Below are 19,012 nucleotides of genomic sequence, written 5' to 3' on the forward strand. Positions count from 1 at the left end.
GCCCAGTGTAGGAATCCTCAGCCCTCCTTCGGGTTCCGGGAACCCAGGGCTGTTGGGGGCTGAGCTGCCAACTGGGGCTGTGGTGTAATCTGCCAGCCGAGCCCCTTCCGGAGCTGCGGGTTCCTCTGGGCGTGGGGAAGCTGCCCTCTGCAACCTCCCGGCTCGCCGTGGTGCCTCCCAGAATGCAGGACACACCTCCCGGCCCTGTGGCCTCACCCACAGGAAGTACAGGTTGGGGGACAGGCCACGGGGGAGGTGCCACGCTGGGTGCCCTGCCCAACACCAGCGGCCCGCTGACCCTGCTGCATCAAGACCCCCTTGCCAACAGCCCCAGGGACGTCGCTGGGACCTGGGGACCCTCGGCCACAACATGTTTGGCAGGAAGCGCAGTGTGTCCTTTGGGGGCTTTGGATGGTGGGTGACAGATTGAGGGGTGGTTGGAGGGTTGGGGTGACTTAGCTGTGCAGCCTTGTGGAACACTGTGGGTGCCTGTGGGAACAGGGGCTCAGGTTGAACTTTGGGCCAGCAGGGGGCACTTTCATGTACCCGGCTGATGGATACGGAGGATCCTGGCGGGGGCACGAGACCCTGTAAGCTTTTCCTCACTGTCTTTTGGGTTTAATCTTCTGGGGAATTCGTAAGGTCAGAGCTGGAGTCAGTGTGAGTGTGAGCGCGGTGACTGTGGGCGAGTGTGAGTGTCTTTCCTGTGTTCCCATGTATGTGTAGGCACCTCTGTGATGACTGTGCATACGTGTGCGCGTGGCTGAGATTGTGTGCGGAGTGCACGTCTGACCGTGTGTGAGGCGGTGTGTGCCTGGCCGGGTGGGTGTGCCTGTGCGTGTGACCACGTGCGCACCCTTTGTTTCTGAGCAGTCTGTGCCTCTGGTCTTCTGTACCTGTATGTGCACTTGTCTGTGCGTGTGTGTTACACTCCTCTCTGTATCCTCTTTGTGACTTGGTGGCGGGAGGAGTCTGTGGCCTGATGACCTTTGAAACTGTCTCCTCTTGCAGGGGTGAGCTGTGAGAGGAGGGGGCAGGCCTGTCTCTCAAGGTCCCTTCCCTCTGTCCCCCACCCCGGACAGCCAGTCCTAGCTCTGTGCCTGCCTGAGCAGCCGGGTCTGTGCTACAGCCTTTGCCTGGCCCTCTGGGCCACCTTTTGCCACTGTCCTACTGCCTGGGATAAGGAACAGCCTTTTTCCTCCCCAGGGGCCAGAACACGGGGAGGGGGAGGTCAAAGGCTTCTCTCTGGTTACCAGCTGCTGGCAGCTTCTCCTCAGCTGGGGAGCAGGGTCTAGTGGTTTTCTTTATCGGTTTCCTTTCAGCTTCTGGGCCTGGGGCACTGTCAGCGGATAGGTTCCCGCTGTTATGGAGAGGGTGGCCAGGGGGTGTCCTGCTGTAGAAGCTGGTGGGCTAATGGGGGCCGCCAGAAGCGAGGGAGACGGGGAAGGAAGCCAGGGGACTGGGGAGAGTGGGCTTTGTTCCTCTGGCCAATTCCTCCACCCCGTATGTACACAGCTGTCCATTCCCCTTCCTCCTCTTTATTATTATTATTTTTTATCCTTACCCAAGGATATTTTCCCATTTCTCTTTAGACAGAGCAGGAGGGAGGGAGAGAGGAAGACAGAGAGACACAGAGAGAGAAACATTGATGTGCGAGAGACACATTGGCTGGTCGCCTCCCACACAACCCAACCAGGGCCGGGGACAAACTGCAACCGAGGTACGTGCCCTTAGCGGGAACCGAACCCGGGTCTCTCCGGACCGCAGGCCGACGCTCTAACCGCTGAGCCGAACCGGCCAGGGCCCCTTTCTCCTCTTTAAAGCACGTTGCCACTCGTCCTCTGGCAGGAAGGGCCCATGGGAGTCCACGTTTGGGAATGACGGCAGGCAGGATGAGGTGCCAGGAGTGGCCCAGCGCCTGCTCGTGGCCCTTCCTGGCCCTCCGGCCTGGGGCTGCTATCCTGAGGGCGGGGTTTGCGTTTGAATCACCTAGTCCACTTCCTGGTCAGGGGTAGTGTGCGAGGCTGGGCTGGGATCCATGCAGGACAGGGCCAGGCAATGACATGGTGTCCTCCAAGGCCCACCCTTCTGTGGGGGGTGTGGAGCGAGGGAGGGACTGTGCTTGGCACATCGCACGTGCTCAGCAGATGCTCTGGAATGACTAAGTGAGGTGGTTTGTCCACAACAGGCTTGTGGGTGGGGGCTCACTGAGCTGGAGGGAATGGAGGCTTCTGGGGACGGCTGGAGGGTGAGGGTGGGTGTCATCTGGGCATGGCTGTCAGCTGGGAGGGGATATCAGTTGGCTGGGAACTAAATTACAGCTTCCTGCAGCCCTAGTCCACGCAGACAGTGAGTGGAGTCTGAGGGGTGGTTATTTCAAGGGCCCCATGGGATGCCAGGGGTAGACAGGGTGCCGGATTGGGATGAAGAGTGGGGACGGAGAAGAGAAGGCACCAGGGAGAACCTGGGGACTGGCTTCCTGAAGGGGAAACGTCCAGCGTCACAGCCAGTGACTGCCCTGTCTTCTGTGCACGCCCAGCGTGGCAGCCGTGTTGGACAGGCTGCCGGCTCGGTGTGGACGCGGGCATGGACGCGGGCACTCGGACGAGTTGCTGGACCCAGAGCGCCGCCGGGTGGGGTGGTGCTCGGGCTGAGGGTGCCACACGGGAGTGCGGGTTCTGGCGCTGACTCCACCCTGGCTCACCAGGAGCGCAGACGGGACACTTCACCTCTGGGTCTCAGTTTCTCCATGTGCAAGGGGGGCTCTCTGCCCTTCCCACAACATGGATGTTGTAAGAATGAAAAGAGATTCCTTGAGAAAAGAGCCTGTTGTTTGGGGTTTCAATTGGGTTGCTCTGGGTGACAAATATTACAGTGGAATGTGGGGGTCTGACCCCAGGGTCCAACCTGCCCTCATCTGGTGGGTCAATGGGAGAGGACGAGGGTCTGCATCCTCGAGGGGGCTGGGGGCCAGTGAGACCCTTCGAGACCAGTCGTGGAAGCCCCAAGGACTGGGTCCAGGAGGCATGTGGAGACGCTGGGAAGGACCTGGGCCAGGAGCCTTGGGGCGTGGCTGGTTTTGCTCTTGGAAACTGACATCAAAAGGTGCTGGGAGCCGGGCCCGTGTGGTTCCGTGGTTGAGCGTCAACCCATGCACCAAGAAGTCGCTGGTTCAATTCCTGGTCAAGGCACATGGCCAGGTTGTGGGCCAAATTCCCAGGGGGGGCATACAGAAGGCGGCCAATCGATGTTCTCTCATCAATGTTTCTATCTGTGTCTCCCTCTCCCTTCCTCTCTCTCTCAAATCAGTAAAGAAAAAGAAAGGTGCTGGGAAAACAAATCTTTTTTCCTGGGTGTTCTTGGGGCCCTGCTTCAACACCCCAAAGTTATTCCCAGATTAAGACTCTTATTTATAATTTAAATTTTGAGCCCTGGCCAGTTTAACTCAGTGGTTAAGAGTGTCAGCCCGCGGACTGATGAGCCACAGGTTCGATTTTGGTCAAGGGCATGTACCTCCGTTGCAATTCGTCCCCGGCCGTGGTCGGGTTGTCCGGGAGGCAACCAGTCGATGTTTCTCTCTCTCTCCCTTCCACTCTAACTGAACAAAAAATGGAAAAATGTCCTCGTGTGAGGATTAAAAAAAATTATATAATTTAAATTTTGGGAGGTTTGTCAAAATACATCAAAAAGCTTGCACATTTGACTAAATAGAATCATAAGTCATTAGAAGCAATATGTAATAATCCATTTAACCAAAATGGCAATGAAAGATTTCAAGAAAAATACTGAAGTTTACATAATTGTTAGCAAAACTTAGTTCTTACTATTGAGGAGATTTAATTCTCTTTTTTTAGAAAAAAAAAAAAGTTTATTGATTCTAGAGAGAGAAAAGGAAAGGGAGAGAGAGATAAAAACATCGATTGGCCACCTCCTGCATGCCCCCTACAAGGGGTCAGGCCCACATCCTGAGCATGTGCCCTGACCGGGAATTGAACTGGTGACCTCTCGGTGCATGGGTTGATGCTCCACCACTGAGCCACACTGGCTGGGCGAGGAGATTTACTTTTCTTAAGGACCTGATTAAGACAACATTAAACAGAAACGATTCTGAGAAAACACAGAATCTTTGCTGTCTAGGCAGAAAACGTTTCTCAGTATTGGGATCAGACTAACAGTCCTTTTAGCGGAGAGAGAAAACCAAACTCGCATCTCGGGGCAGCTTACTTTTGATACCTTGCTTACCTTGTTCACAGCAGTCTTTCCAGATAAGGCCCGAAGGTTGCCTAGTGGGAGATGCAAAGAAAGAAGCTCAGGATATACTGGGGACTTCGAGGAGAGAGGAATTAACCCCACATCCATGGGCGTTGCAGGCGAAGTCTGACTGCAAGTACACAGCTTAGCTTCGTAGCCTCAAGAGGACTTTTAAAATTCAATCTGAAGATTCCTTATGAAAAATTCCAGCAAAGCAGTTTTGAAAGAGCCTTTGTGGTTGATACTATTCTTGCTGGACTTCTACAAACAATCAGGCCAAGTTTATTGAAATAGACTTATTTTGCTAATAAATTAGTCTTAATTTGGTTAGCTGATAAAAAATGAGCATCATTTTTAGAGAGAAAATGGTTTCAATAGAAATTATAATATGCCTTTGTGGGTATTAGGTTCTGGTGCTGTTCATTGTCTTTTCAGCTAAAAAAATTTTTTTTTCTACCTATATAGTGGACTGGATCCTGAATTTTTTAGTTTTCTTAAATATTTGGCCGCCCCTCTCCAAAGTAACATTTTCATTCTCACATCCATTGACTTGGAAACTCTGGGAACTAAAACCGCCTGTTTCCCAAGGCCATGCGAGCTAAAGTGGGACCACTTGATGGAGACCTGGGAGCAACCTCCACAGCAGCTCCTCTGTGGACAGTCTGTTCCTGCTGCAGAAAGATCACCAGACACTGAAACTGCAGCCTGGAGAAGCTCTCAGACTGTCACTGCCTGCCTTCACTCCATCTGCAGGTGGTTGGAGACAGACATCTAGAAATCTTTTTTTTTTTTTTTATCCTCAACCGAGGACATTTTTCCACTTTTTGCACAGATAGAGTGGGAGGGAGAGAGAGGAAGGGAGAGAGAGCGAGAAACATCGACGTGAAGGGACACATCGAGTGGCTGCCACCCGCACGACCAACCAGGGCTGGGGACAAACTGCAACCGAAGTACGTGCCCTTAGCGGGAACCGAACCCGGGTCTCTCCAGACCGCAGGCTGACGCTCTAACCGCTGAGCCAAACTGGCCAGGGCGACATCTAGAAATCTTGATTGCCTGCCTTCAAACTCAGAAACCGAGATTATAGTCTGCTCCAATCATTAACCTTTGTTTTCCTTTTGTTTCCATAGAAATGCCTCTTATTATATTCCTAATTGCTTTAAAAAAAGGTGCTGAGAGTTTACTCAGAGCGAAAAGATTCCGCCCCCCAGCTCAAGGGTTTGGTGCTGACTTGTGACTGCTGGGGGAGCTCGGCATTTTCACCGCGTGCATGGCTACCACGCCCCTGGCTACCACGCCCCTACCCCTGTGGCCCCAGCAGTCCGCTGTGTGGGAAGGAGGCTTGTGGCAGATCTGAGCTGGATGGACGAGTGGCTGAAAGAACTTTCCGGGGTTTCAAGCATCTTGGAGGTGGTGGTGATTTTGGTGACGCTGATGGGTGGTGACACTGGTGGTGGTGGTGACACTGATGGTGATGATGACACTGGTGGTGGTGACACCGATGGTGATGATACTGGTGGTGCTGGTGACACTGGTGCTGATGACACTTGTGCTGATGGTGACGATACTGGTGGTGATGGTGACACTGATGGTGGTGGTGATACTGATGGTGATGGTGACACTGATAGGGTGGTGACACTGGTAGTGGTGGTGATATTGATGATGGTGACACTGATGGTGATGATGACACTGGTGGTGGTGGTGACACTGATGGTGATGATAACACTGGTGGTGGTGACACTGATGGTTATGATGACACTGATGGTGGTGGTGATATTGATGATGGTGACACTGGTGATGACACTGATGGTGGTGCTGATACATGGTGGTAGTGACACTGATAGTGATGACACTATGATAATGGTGACACTGGTGCTGATGGTGAAACTGATGATGGTAGTGACACTGTTGATGGTGACATTGGTGCTGATGGTGACACTGATGGTGATACTGATTATGATAGTAACTCTGGTGGTGGTGGTGATACTGATGGTGGTGATGACACTGATGGTGATAGTGACACTGGTGGTGGTGGTGACACTGATGGTGATGATACTGGTGCTGATGGTGACACTGGTGGTGGTGGTGACACTGATGGTGATAGTGACACTGGTGGTGGTGGTGACACTGGTGCTGATGGTGACACTGATGGTGATGATACTGGTGCTGATGGTGACACTGGTGCTGATGGTGACACTGATGGTGATGATACTGGTGCTGATGGTGACACTGGTGGTGATATTGGTGGTTGTGACCCCTGAAAAAGAGGAGACACCAGCAGTGGGAATCTTGCCTACCATTCTGTCTCTGGAGAGAGAAAGGGCCTCTTTTACCAGCCATAAGGGCTGACATATGTAGCGGGTAAAAATAGAAGCTTAGCAGGGCTGCGTTGCCTTCCAGAGCGGCGCAGGCTGGGGTGGGGGAGCTGGCTGCCGGGACAGTCTGCCACAAACACGGTCTTCCCTGTCCCGAGCTCCTGGGCCTGACAGTTCCCACCTGCCCGTGCACCCTGGCACCTGTGGCTGGCTTCTGCCCCAGGAGCGGGGTCTTCTCTGTGGCTGGACTGGCAGCTCCCAGAACAGGAGGGTCCTTGGTGCTGGGGGTGTTGGGGGTGCTGGCATCTTTTCAAAGCAGCGTCCCAGAAAGCATCAGTGTGTTGGATGTCCAACTGCCAGTGACTGATGAGTCTCGGTTTCAGTCTTCTTGTGGAGTGGTGGTAATGGAGGGAGAGGCTACATACAAAGTGGATCTGGAGTCGGATCCCTGGAATCAGACTGGGACAGTGATTTTAATCTTCTGAGCCTCAGTTTCCCGATCACTAAAATGGAGAGAATAACTGTGCCCATCTCAGAGGGTTATGTGTGGCTCCAGCCCTCTCAGAGCTCACTGTCCTCCCTCCCTGGGCTGGAGGAGAACTCGCCCTGTAGCAGGTGTCCCGCAGCGCCCCGTCAGCCTGGTGGTCTGGGCTGGCCCAAGGCCCTCTCCCCTGCAGACGCTAGGTGGGAGCCTCCAGCCCTGGCACTGACACAAGCCCTTGCTTTTCTCTTGGCAGGATCGACAAGACCATGCTGGCCAGCCTGAAGGTCAAGTAAGTAGCCACTTCCTGTTACATAGAGGTCAGAGGTGATGGCAGACCAGAGCTCTTCTGGGCCCTCGTTTCCCCTTCAGTTATGGGAAACATGGGTGGGGCTGTTGTATTCGTCAGATCCTCCTCCTCACCTCAGGGGGCTTCTGGATTGGAGGAGGTTGGGCCAAGCTCTTGCTTCCTGGGCTTTGTGGGCAAAACAGGTGCTGCCATGGGAGAGGCACCAGAATGGTGGGAATGTGGCTCGCGTGGTTACTTTCAGCCTACAACTTAGGGGTGAAAGAAAGATAAATGTATTTTCTTTTTAAAAAATATGTCTTTATTGATTTTTTTAGAGAGAGAGGAAGGGGGAGAGAGAGAGAAACATCAATGAGAGGGATAAACATTGATCGGCTGCCTCCTGCACGCCCCCTACTGGGGATCCTGCCCGAAACCCAGGCATGTGCCCTGACGGGGCATGGAAACTGACGTCTCAGTCCATGGGACACTCAATCCACTGAACTAAACTGGCCCGGTGATACATGTATTTTCTATCTCTTTAATTTTTATAGGAATCCCTAGTCCTATAGGCTATCTTTTGGACATTCCCACCTATCTAAAAATTGTGCTACGTAATTCTAGGACATCATAAACCCCCCAGCAGGTGTGAGTGAGCAGTAGGTTACTGAGTCATCTGTTACCAGACATGTCATGCTGCTCAGCCTGGCCCTGGGGCTCTCTGAGGCTTCCAACACCAGATTCGGGGACTGGGAATTATCCGCTCGGTTTGCCATGTGTTTGCTCGTCTGTCTGGGTAGCCCTGAGCAGACACGCCTCTCTTCTAGAACCTCCGACTGTCCTCCTTCACCGCTTTGTTCCTTTCCCCTCCATGTTTCTGGCCGAACCATCTTGTCAGCATCCTGATCCTCCTCCGCCTCGAGACATAACAGGTCACTTCCATCTGCACCCCGCCTCTGGGCAGCGAGCACTAACTAATCACCCACTCCAGTGGAGTGAACTGAAAAAGAGGGAAGTAAGGAGGGAAAAATAGCATTGGTCATTAGCTCAAAATACTATCCCGCCGCATGTGAGTTAGCTCACACGTGAAAAATCCCCTCTTCGTAGGTGGCTCCTTTTGCTTGTAACTCCCCCATCTCAGCTGAAAGGTTCGCCAGGCCGGCCTCCCTTGGCCATGCCAGTCTGTTGCCAGCACTAACTCTATACCCCTGGGTACAGGTCTCTGGGCAAAGCACAGCCAGTCTTGAGAGTTGGTATATAAGGTGGTCAACATAAGAGGCTTCCCACTCTGGTTTGTTTTGTTCAGAAGGGTGAGGGTGGGCAGTCAGGGCAGGGATGGAGGGCAAACTGTCCCGCCCTCTAAGAGCTTTTAGTCTCTTTGTAGAGTTGGCCCTGGAGGTGCAGTGGGAGCAGTCCTGGAAGACTGGCAGGAGGAGGTGGCTTCTAAAGTTGCTCTTAAAGATGGGGCGGGACAGTGGGCCCACCTGTGCCTCTACATGGGGTGTGTGTCAGTACAGCCCAGTGTTCAGGGCAAATCACTCTTGGGCATGATATTTCTCTGGACTTCAGTGCCTGTATCCTTTGTCCAGAGGGCACACCAATGTTTGGCCTCCCTGGAGCTTCTTATCTGTGAGGCATGAAGTGGAGATATTAAGGGGTGTGCAGTGGTATGAGTCTATCTTGTGGTGCTGTCTTGGGACATCTTGTTCAATTTCACAAGTGTACATTGAGGACCTGTTTGTTTTAAGCGGAGGAACTCGTTACAGTGTGCAGCGAATGGCTAGGGTCATGGGCCAGTTGAGACTGGGGCTCAGTGGGGTCTTTGGGTACTTGGGGGACAGTCGGAGGGCTTAGGCCCTGGGGAGGTGGTGTTGAGAGGGTTGTTTGAGACAGTGTGTAGGACCATGTTCAGGGAACCCAAGGCGAGGAAGTGGAATAGAGCTCAGGAAGGGTTGCACAGGAACTGGAAACCCCTCCCCATCAAAATTGCAGCTGGCTTCTTTGCAGAAATTGATGAACTGATCCTAAAATTCATATGGACATTCAAGGATAATCTTGAAAAAGAAGAATATGATTTTAGCCCTGGCCGGTTTGGCCCCGTGGGTAGAGCGTCGGCGAGGGGAATGAAGAGTCGCAGGTTCGATTCTGGTCAAGGGCACATACCTCTTGCAGTTCAGTCCCCGGCCCTGGTCGGAGTCGTGCAGGCGGCAGCCAGTCGATGTGTCCCTCTCACATCGGTGTTTCTCTCTCTCTCTCCCTCTCCCTCCCTCCCTCCCTCCCTCCCTCCCTCCCTCCCTCCCTCCCTCCCTCCCTCTTTCCTTCCCACTCTATTTGAAGATAAGTGGAAAATATATCCTCAGGTGAGGATTGGAAAAAAAAAGAATATGATTTCAAAATGTACTGCAAACTACAGTAATCAAGACGGTTTGGTACTGGCATGAGGATGGACACACAGATCAATGGAATAGATTTCCAAGTCCAGAAAGAACCCTCGCATTTGTGGTCAACTGATTTTCAACAAGTGTGTTATGACAATTTAATGGAGAAAAACAGTCTTTCAACAAATGTGTTGGGACAACTGCTAGCCACATGCAATAGAATGAAATTGAACCCCTCTGTCACACCCTATACAAAAATTGACTCAAAATGGATCAGAGCTAAAAACTCTTAGAAGAAACATAGACAAAAATCTTTGTGACCTTAGATGAGGCAATGGTTTTGTAGATGTGACTCCAAGACCATGAGCAGGCATCATCATAACAAACGGATAAATGGAACTTCATCAAAATGGAAAACGTGTGTTACAAAGGACACCATGAGAAAGTGAAAAGGCAGCCCACGGAATGGGAGGACATGTTTGGCGGTGGCAGTACATGCAGGAGAAAGAGTTGGGAGGTTATAGCCCCAGGCTAACCTCTCTGAACCTCAGTTTCCCATCTGTGAAATGGGAGGGTTGGACTAGTGTCTAACCTGCTCTCTTCTAGCTTTGACGTTTGAGGAGTTTGCCTTCCTGACTTGGGTCCTTTTGTAGTTCTCTTAGGCCTTGATGATGGTAGGTGCTCGCTGCTGCGGACGTGAATGCATGAGTAAATGAATGAATGTCTTTGAGAGCAGACTTCATCTCCGGCTCCTGAGGATCTAACACCAGGGCACACAGCAGGCGCTTAGTCTATATTTGCTGAATGAATCATGGCTCATCATAGCCCATGACATGCAGGGGGAGGGATGGGGGGAGAGAGGCAGGGTCAGCAGGTGGAGCTCCCTTTTCTCCAGCCTGTTCTGGGATCAGCTTTGGAGAAAGCCTGTGTCTGCAGTAACTGAGCCATTGTCGAACCAGATTTCCCCCAGAGGAGAGCCCGGGTTGGCAGGACCAGGTGGGTTTGCTCAGGGAGCACCTTGAAGCAGCAACCAGAGGTGAGGTCCCGAGCTGGGAGCCTTGATGCTTTCCTCCACTCCTTTCGCTGCCCCTGGCCCTCCCTCTCAGAGATCCTGCTTCTTTGATAAAGAAAAAAATATACGTGTGTCTGTCCGTCTACTGCACATACTCCAGCCATCTGAGATGACTGTCACCCAGGGACTGGCCGTCGTGGGACAGGGTGAACAGGGCGTTGGCTCAGTGCCGCCTGTCTCCACTGCTGGGGGCACAGTATCATGCACAGTCTGATGGTGGAGAAATCTAGAACCTATTGCCTTGTCAGAAAAAGCGTCCAACTTTTGGTCATCAGAAAGGACATCTCTGAGTAGAGAGAAAGCTTGTGATGGACCCTAGAGGCGACTGTGTCCTCCTGTTTCTTCCTCAGGAGGGGGGTGGAGCGGGCCTGGAGGGGCCGTCTTCCCAGCAGCCTGGCCGGGACGGCATTGCAACTGCCCTGTGCCTTGGACAGAAGACGACACCACACAGTCACCCCTCCTCCCGGGTTCAGATTTCACCAGCTAAGAATTCAAAATCCACTTAGAAATGAAGTGACCACACAGGGCAGGAGCAGACAGTGTGTCTCAGCTTAGCTTTCCTTGGCCCCTTGGGTCCCTGATGGCAGCTCTTGGAGCCATTGTCCTTGCAGAATTGGGGTGGGGAGGGCTTGTTGCACTTAGAAAGCTCAGATTTCTTGCCATGTCATAGCCCTTGCACACTCAGAGCTTCCATTCCCATTCTATGAGAATTACGTACAAAACCTAGGCGATCGGCTTTGTGGACATGCACGTCTCCTGGTTCTCTCGGCGTTGTTAGCAAGGCCGCCTGCTCATGCCGGGGAGGGAGCAGGGTCAGGGCCCGGGCGTCAGTGCCGCAGGTCTCTGCATCCAGCTTCCCAGCCTTCCATCCACAAAGCCCATCCCTCCACAGTCTACCCCTTGATTCCAACCGAGTGGCTTTTTTCGTGTGTCAGTGGAGGGCCGTGATCCCCAGTCCATTTCCCCACCTCCCACCAGGTCTGTCTACTGTGGATACAAGAATCCTTGAGGCACCACAAAGACGTTGCAGAACCTTCTGGGGCTGCGCCATCTCAGTCACCTCTTCTCTTCCACACGTAGGACACCTGCTGAGAGCTGGCTGGGGAGGGATGGGAGAGCTTGGTTTTTGGGGGGAAGGGAAGGCTGAGTCAGTTCAGCTCACATTTACCGGGCACCGACTTTCCAAGCCCAGTGGTAGGTCCCGGGGCTGGGCAGAAGCAAAGATGGAAAAGTTGGTCTCTGTGTGAAGTCTCGCAGCAGGGAGACAGACATGTGGACAGACAGTCGCAGTGGGATGTGACAGGTGCTAACGGAGATGTTCTCAGAGAGGATGGAGGAAAACTTCCGGGAGCACTGATGATGCCTGGGCGGTCTCCCAGGGTGAGTGGGGTCCAGCCGGAGAACAGAGAGGCACTCCACGCAGCAACAGTGCGCCCAGGCAGTGGGGCGGGAGGGACCTGGTGCAGTTATTTTTACCAGACGGAAAAGTGGGAGAACTGGGACAGGATGGGCTATGCCTAGCAGCATAGGAGGGCTGGGGGGGGGCCTTGCTCCTCTGAGTGACTGGGGGCCACTGAATGGTTTGAAGCTGGAGAATAATGTGACCAGCTTTGAATCTGAGGGCCCCCGACTGCCCTCTGCCAACTCATTGGAGAGGTTGGAGGCCAGGGCAGGGGCAGTGGGGTTGGGGAGGGTGGACTGATTGGGGAGCTATGGAGGAGGTAGGCTCCCCAGCCTGGAGCTGGTTTGAGTGTGGGAGGTGTGGACAAGGGAGGGGGCAAGGAACAGACAGACTGTCAGGTTTCCGAGTGAGCCCGTGGCTGGAGCCCTTGGTCCCATCTACGGAGACTCTGAATGTTCGATCTCTGTTCCCTTTTTACCACTATCACCTCCTGTGTAGTTGGCTTATCCAGAACCTTACACTTAGCTCCTTGCACCCCCATAGAAGGGGACGGGGTCAGGAGAGCAGCATCTTGAGGGTTTCAACAGCTGGTTGGGGATTGGGGCCGGGGAGGCAGGCCAGGCAGAGCTGGGGTGGTCCTGGGCTCCGGCCTGTGCCCTGCTTGGTCCTGGAGCGCCTTTGGCAGGTGAGCTCCAGGTGAGTAGTGGCTGCCCCTCACTGACAGCTGGCCAGACTGGGCACCCAGGGAACCCACTTTCAGACACCTTCCAGGTGGGGCCCAAGGGAAAGTCACTGTTTCTGTCTTGAGTATCAGACCCTGGATCATTGATTTCTTTTTTTTATCCTCACCGGAGGACATTTTTGCATTTATCTTCAGACAGAATGGGAGGGCGTGGGGGAGAGAGAGAGAGAAACATCGACTTGAGAGAGACACACCGACTGGTTACCACCCACACGACCCCAACCGGTACGGGGACAAACTGCAACCGAGGTACGTGCCCTTAGCAGGAACCGAACCCCGGACTCTCTGGTCCGCAGGCCGATGCTCTAACCGCTGAGCCAAACCGACCAGTGCTGGATCATTGATTTCTTTAGGATGGGCTTGAGCCGGAGAACAGTGTTGGCGTGTGTAGGCGTGTGTAGGCATGTGGTATGCTTGCCCATGCAGGTGGACACAAGCTTTGAGGGCCCATGTGGGTGACTGTGTGGTGCCTTTTTTTGGTTTTAGTGAGTTCCTATGGTAACCATAAACATGTCTGTTTTGGGATCTGGAGTCCGTGGGGTGTGAGTGGCTCCAGGGAGAAGCAAGGCGGGCGGGTGCTTAGCTGGCAATTGGGCTGGGGCCCGGTTTTATTGCCAGGCACCGGGGAAGCACCTGGAGGTGCAGTGCCAGGCAGCAAGGTCTGCAGGCCCGCGTGCTCCTGGCCCTCATCCCCGCCAGTCCCCGGCATGCCCAGGAAGCCCTGGTGAGTCCCTGTTCTGATTTCCTGATGGACAAACAGCTCCCTGGCTTGACCAGGCCTGGTGGTAGCTGCGAATGGGCAGGCAGGGAGCCAGCTGGGCGTTGGGGCCCTTCTGAGGTGGGTGTGGGACTGCGAGCAGGAGGGCTCTGCTTGTTCCCAGGGCTCCGGGAGGGCTTCCCTGTGGCTGGTGAGCTGAGTGGTCCTTGCTGATGCCGTGGGACAGGGCTGGCTCCGTTATGTGGGAGACAGAGGCAGGGAGGCAGGGGAGCAGGATGCAGGGGGCAGCCTGTGGCCTGCTGGCCCGGGCTCAACAACCCCGCGTCAACTATCCCTCACCTCCTTCAGCTCCCCAAAGGAGTCCTGTGGGCCCCAGGTCTCTGGCCACACCCTCAGCTTCTTCACAGGTCTCACTAGGCCCAGAGGCCTGCCGGCCTTGTCTGGATGGGAAGACTCAGGGTCCTGTGGAGAAGAGGCCAGAGAGCTCAGCCTGGCTCACGGGGAGCTGGGTTTGGCCAGGGCTGGGAAGAATCGCTCCTGCTGGGCTTTGGGGAGAGGCGCTGACTTCCCACATGTGCACCCCTGTGCTTCCTGCTCACACACTGTGGACCCCTGGGTGTGTTGGGATCCCCCGGGCCCTTCTGGAGAGGTTCATGATGGACAGGAGCCCTGGCTGCACTCAGGTGTCTGGGAGTGTGTGCGGGGCGCTTGCTTTTATCCCCTGCCTCCTGCTGGCTCCTCTAGGGCTGGAGCAGGGAGGGGGAGGGGAGCGTCAGGAGGGGATGTAGCTAGGCCCTCTGCCAGGAGCCAGCTGCCCCCTCTGCCTCTGGGGCCCGGGTGAGGCTGTGCTGGGACAGGGCGGGCAGCAGGGCTCGCTGGGTCTGGCAAGCCCAGGGGACATGAGGACAGGCAACTAGAGGTCGTGGGCCGCAACCTCCTTGTTTACAGGTCAGTACACTGAGACCCCAGGCAGGGATGTTCTAACTTGAGACGGCACAGCGTGAAGGTGTGGGTGTGGGATCAGGACACGAGAGGCCAGCTCTCGGCTCTGTGCGGTGCCCCTTCCTGCTCCTCCCTTAGGTCCTCTATCTTCTCAGCTTCCTGGCTGAGCACCTCGCTTCTGCTTCTGGAGACAAACGTGGTGTCTGCAGGGATCTGTCAGGCCCGTGCACCGCCACGCTGCGGGCTCGGCTCTGCCGGGCCACCTTTGCCAGATCGTCCACCTTACTAGAGAAGCTGCTAATTTGGAGTTTTAGGCCAAATCTTGACAATTAACTCAAGAATGAAAAAAAAACAACAAAGCCATCCATGGCCCATCCTGCAGGCCAGACGCAGCCCATAGGGCCGCCAGTGAGTTACCAGGTCCTGTCTCCCCCTGGCGGACTCCCTCGTTCCTCTCCCCAGGTCACCCCTTCCCTGGTGCTCTTGTCTCTCAGCTGCTGACTGGTCACTTCCTGCTCTATCCCCAGATTGGACTCACTCTCAATTAACCTTTTCTCTCTTCCAAATCCAGTTCGTTTTCTGTCACTGGGTTGCCATGGGGTTTGGTCTGCTCCCGCCCTCCTCCTGGTTTAGGCCCATTATTTCCTGCCCAGACGGTGACAAAGGCTGTCTAATTAACCTCCTCCTCTGGGCTCTGCCGGCTGAGTAATTCATCATCCCCAAAGCCGCTCTGGCCCGAGGTGCCGCGGCCGTGGCTGACCTGTTCGGGCTGATTCCACAGGCTTGTCCCTCAGACCCTGGTGTGGGGATGTCCCCACTCTCTGTCGGGGGGCTGGGCAGTCTTGGGTGGTGTTGACTCCCCAGTGACTTCTCTTTCTGGTGTTGGCATCCACTCGCTGTCATTGTTCCACACCAGGTAGTTTGAGCCTCTCCCTCTCCCCCAAGCAAGTTTCCAAACTCCTGCACCTTGCTGTCACCCAGGAGGCTTTGTAAGAGGTCTGATGCCCCAATTGCACCCAGTTCCCGAATGGGAAAGCAGAAGGTCCAGGGTAGGACCCAGCGTCAGTACTGCTAATGATCATCAAAATGTCTCCAGTCCTTGCCGAGTTTCTAGGGCAAGTATGAAAGCTCCCCCATCCCGCCAAGAGCTATTGCTTCAAGCCCAGCCAGGCTCACCCCGACAGCCATTCTAAAATACCCGCAGGAGAAAAGGCCACCCACCGTGAACCCAGCTTAGTGGTCAGCGCTGTGGGCTTTGGAGTCAGGCAGCCTATGTTTAAATCCTGGCTCTACCAGCTGGGTGACCTTGGGCATTTTACTTGACCTCTCTGTGCCTCAGGACATCTCTAATTTTCTCTCTCTGTTTTTGTAACGGGCTCCTCTTGACCGTTAGCTCCAGCTAGCTGATGAAACTTGCTTTCTGGCATTTTTCAGCCTGGGTCTTTGTTTATGCTGTTTCCCCCGCACGAAGTGCCTGTACTTCTCCCTCCTCCGCCAGCACATCGTGCCCATCCTTCCAAGACCAGCTGAGAAGGCTGCCTCCTCTGTGAGCACCTCCTTCTCCGTGAGAACCAAGCGCTTCCTTCCTCTTGTTCCCAGAGCAGCTAGAACCTCAGGGGTTATGTTAGCTCTTCCTGCCAGGTGGTGGTCAGTGGTTTCTGCTTGTGTCCTTCTCCCCTGGAGGTCAGAGAGGGTGGGAGCCTCCAGGGTTCCCAGTTCAGGCTGCACACTGTTTTGTTGTTCAGGTGAGGTGGCTGGCCCCTCCCTGCCTCGGGCTGTGCTGTGCACCGGCAGGTCACCGCAGTGTCATCCCTCACCCCACGCCCAGCTCATTCTGAAAGGGTGGAGTGGGCGGAAATCCGTGCCTGGCAGGCCACAAAGCCACATAACTGACTTTTGGAGCCCTGCCCTGGGAGGTGTGTGTGACACGGCAGCCCTTGCCACCTCCTTGGCTGTCTTGCCGCTAGCAGACGCTATCTGGAATTGCAGAGCTTCGGGCTCTAAATTCTCCCAGGCCCACTTCAGGACTCCCAGGGACAGCCCCCGTCCCCAACCTGCCACGCCCTGTCCGAACCCCGTCAGCCAGCTCCACCGGGGCCGGCCCACTGTTTGACCACCCTGGCTGCAGTGGAGACCCACGCTGGGGACTCGGCTTGCTCAGGCCTGGGTGGGGCCAGGAAGCCTGCGTGTTATCAGGGCCAGAGGTGATACCTCGGAGGCAGCTGGGTTTGCAGCTGTTTGGAAACCAGTGACATTTAAAGTTCTCTTCCCACAGTACAGATTCAGTGGTTAGGTTCATGTGGTCTGGGTGACCTTAGGCAAGTTACACAACCTCTCTGTTTCCCCGTTTTTCTATCTGGGATAATACTAGTGCCTACATGTGGATACTATTGTAGTGAGGTTGCAAGGAGGTAATCCAGGTGAAGCATGGAGCACAGTGCCAGGCACACAGCGCTTGGTAAATGTTCCCTACCTTAATAGTTCTGATATTAGTGATAATAGTTCTGGGCTGTGTGAACACATGTAACCACGTGACATGTCTGCAGGCCTGCAAACATACCCCCATGGGCAGACTGGAACGATGTTCACCCGGACATGGCCTGCTGCTGAGCACAGACATGTGCAGGTGATGGTACAACTGTAGGCACGTGAACACACAGTCACTCGATAAATGTATCAGGAGGGCAGACGTTTGTGTGTGTGTGTGTGTGTGTGTGTGTGTGTGTGTGTACAAAACCTGGATGATAGGGGCTTTTATTTTATTCACACTCTGACATTATTCCTGGAGTTAGCAGCACCTGGTCTGAGCTCTGGGAGCCCAAGGTGCCCCTTGTTTCCATAGCAACCACAATGCAGTAAGAATGGGAGGCAGGGGGAAGAGATGGGAAGGGCCTGAGCTGGCTGGGAGGGGCGCCCCGCCTGCCACTGGCCTGTTTCCACATCCTTGGCAGTACTGAGGCTCTCGTTTTGTTTGTTTGCTTTTTACAATAATAACATGGCAAACCTCTGAGTACTGATGACTCAGAAGTGACAGTTGTTAACATTCTGTTGCATTTTCATCAAACCTTTAAAAAAATCGTGGTAAAACATACACAGCGTAAAATGTACTATTGTAACCGTTTTTAAGTGTACCACTTAGTGGCACGAAGTATATTTATAATGTCACACAACTGTCACCACTATTCATTTCTAGAACTTTTGCATTATTTCTGAGTCTGTGCCCATGAAACACTAACTCCCATTTCCCCCACCTCATCCCCTGGCAGCCACCATTCCATTCCTGCCTCTGTGAACCTGACTCCCCTGGGCTCCTCAGATAGGTGGAGTCCTGCAGTGTTTGCCCTTTTGTGTCTGGCTTATTTCACTTAGCTTGGTGTCACAGTTCATCCATGTTGTAGCATGTGTCGGAGAGTCCTTCCTTTGTAAGGTGAGTACTGTTCCGTCGTATGGATATACCACATTTGTTCATCCATTCCTCTGTTGGTGGGCACGGTTTGCTTCCACCTTTTGGTCGTGAATATAATGCTACGAGCATACGTGCACATGTCTGTCTGAGACTCTGCTTTCAGTTCTTCTGGGTATGTACATACCCAGAAGCCGAATGACTGGACCAGATGGTAATGCTATATTTAACTTTTTGAGCCTTATTTTTATATAAAAGAAATGAAATATCGTACATTTAAGTTCCTGTAACCACTCCTGTTTGGCCTCCTTACCCTGTCTCCCCATCCACAGAGGTGTGAGGATTCTCAGAGCCCTCGCCCTTATGTCCTCACTGATATTTAGTTTTCACATTGATCTGACTGACCACAGCACTTGTTGTTTTATTCTTTATTCTAAACATTAATGTAACTCTGAACAAGCGGAGGGAAGCCTTCTGGGGTCTCCCTCCACAGGCCCCGTTGTTGCGCCTGTTCTCGTTTTTCTGTGAGTATCATAAGCATTTCCCAATATTGGTACAGTCTTCTTTCCCCCCTTTGAAAACAGCTTTATTTCTGAGTACAAAAATAGTGCATGCTCTCTGTGGAAGGTTTAGAAAATATGTACAAATATTGAGATTAAAAAAAAAAATCAAGAAACTCATGGCTCACCATCCAAAATGTCATCATTTTGATTTTCTTTCTTTCTTTTTTTTTAATCCTTACCCGAGGACATTTTTCCATTTTTTGTTCAGACAGAGTGGGAGGGAGAGAGAGGAAGAGAGAGAGAGAAACATCGACGTGAAAGGGACACATCAAGTGGTTGCCACCTGCACAACCCAACCAGGGCTGGGGACAAACTGCAACCGAGGTACATGCCCTTAGCGGGAACTAAACCCGGGTCTCTCTGGACCGCAGGCTGATGCTCTAACCGCTAAGCCAAACCGGCCAGGACTTGATTTGTTTTTTAATAAGTCTTTTTGTGCCTTTTAGTTTCCTTTGAAAC

The 19,012-nt window shown here is 53.5% G+C and overlaps 1 protein-coding gene across 2 annotated transcripts in view; it reads left to right on the forward strand.

Annotated features, from left to right (window-relative positions):
- Positions 1-256: 256 nt before the first annotated feature.
- RAP1GAP2 (RAP1 GTPase activating protein 2) overlaps positions 257-19,012 on the forward strand; it is a 191,076-nt gene continuing 172,320 nt past the window's right edge. For both annotated transcript variants that reach the window (XM_036269199.1, XM_036269201.1), the window contains exons 1-2: positions 257-414; positions 7,304-7,339. In XM_036269199.1, the coding sequence (XP_036125092.1) occupies positions 371-414; positions 7,304-7,339 (80 nt within the window). In that variant the 5' untranslated portion in view covers positions 257-370. The remainder of the gene's footprint in view (positions 415-7,303; positions 7,340-19,012) is intronic.

The sequence above is a fragment of the Molossus molossus genome, unplaced genomic scaffold, assembly GCF_014108415.1.
Source record: "Molossus molossus isolate mMolMol1 unplaced genomic scaffold, mMolMol1.p scaffold_m16_p_19, whole genome shotgun sequence".
Classification (NCBI taxonomy): domain Eukaryota; kingdom Metazoa; phylum Chordata; class Mammalia; order Chiroptera; family Molossidae; genus Molossus; species Molossus molossus.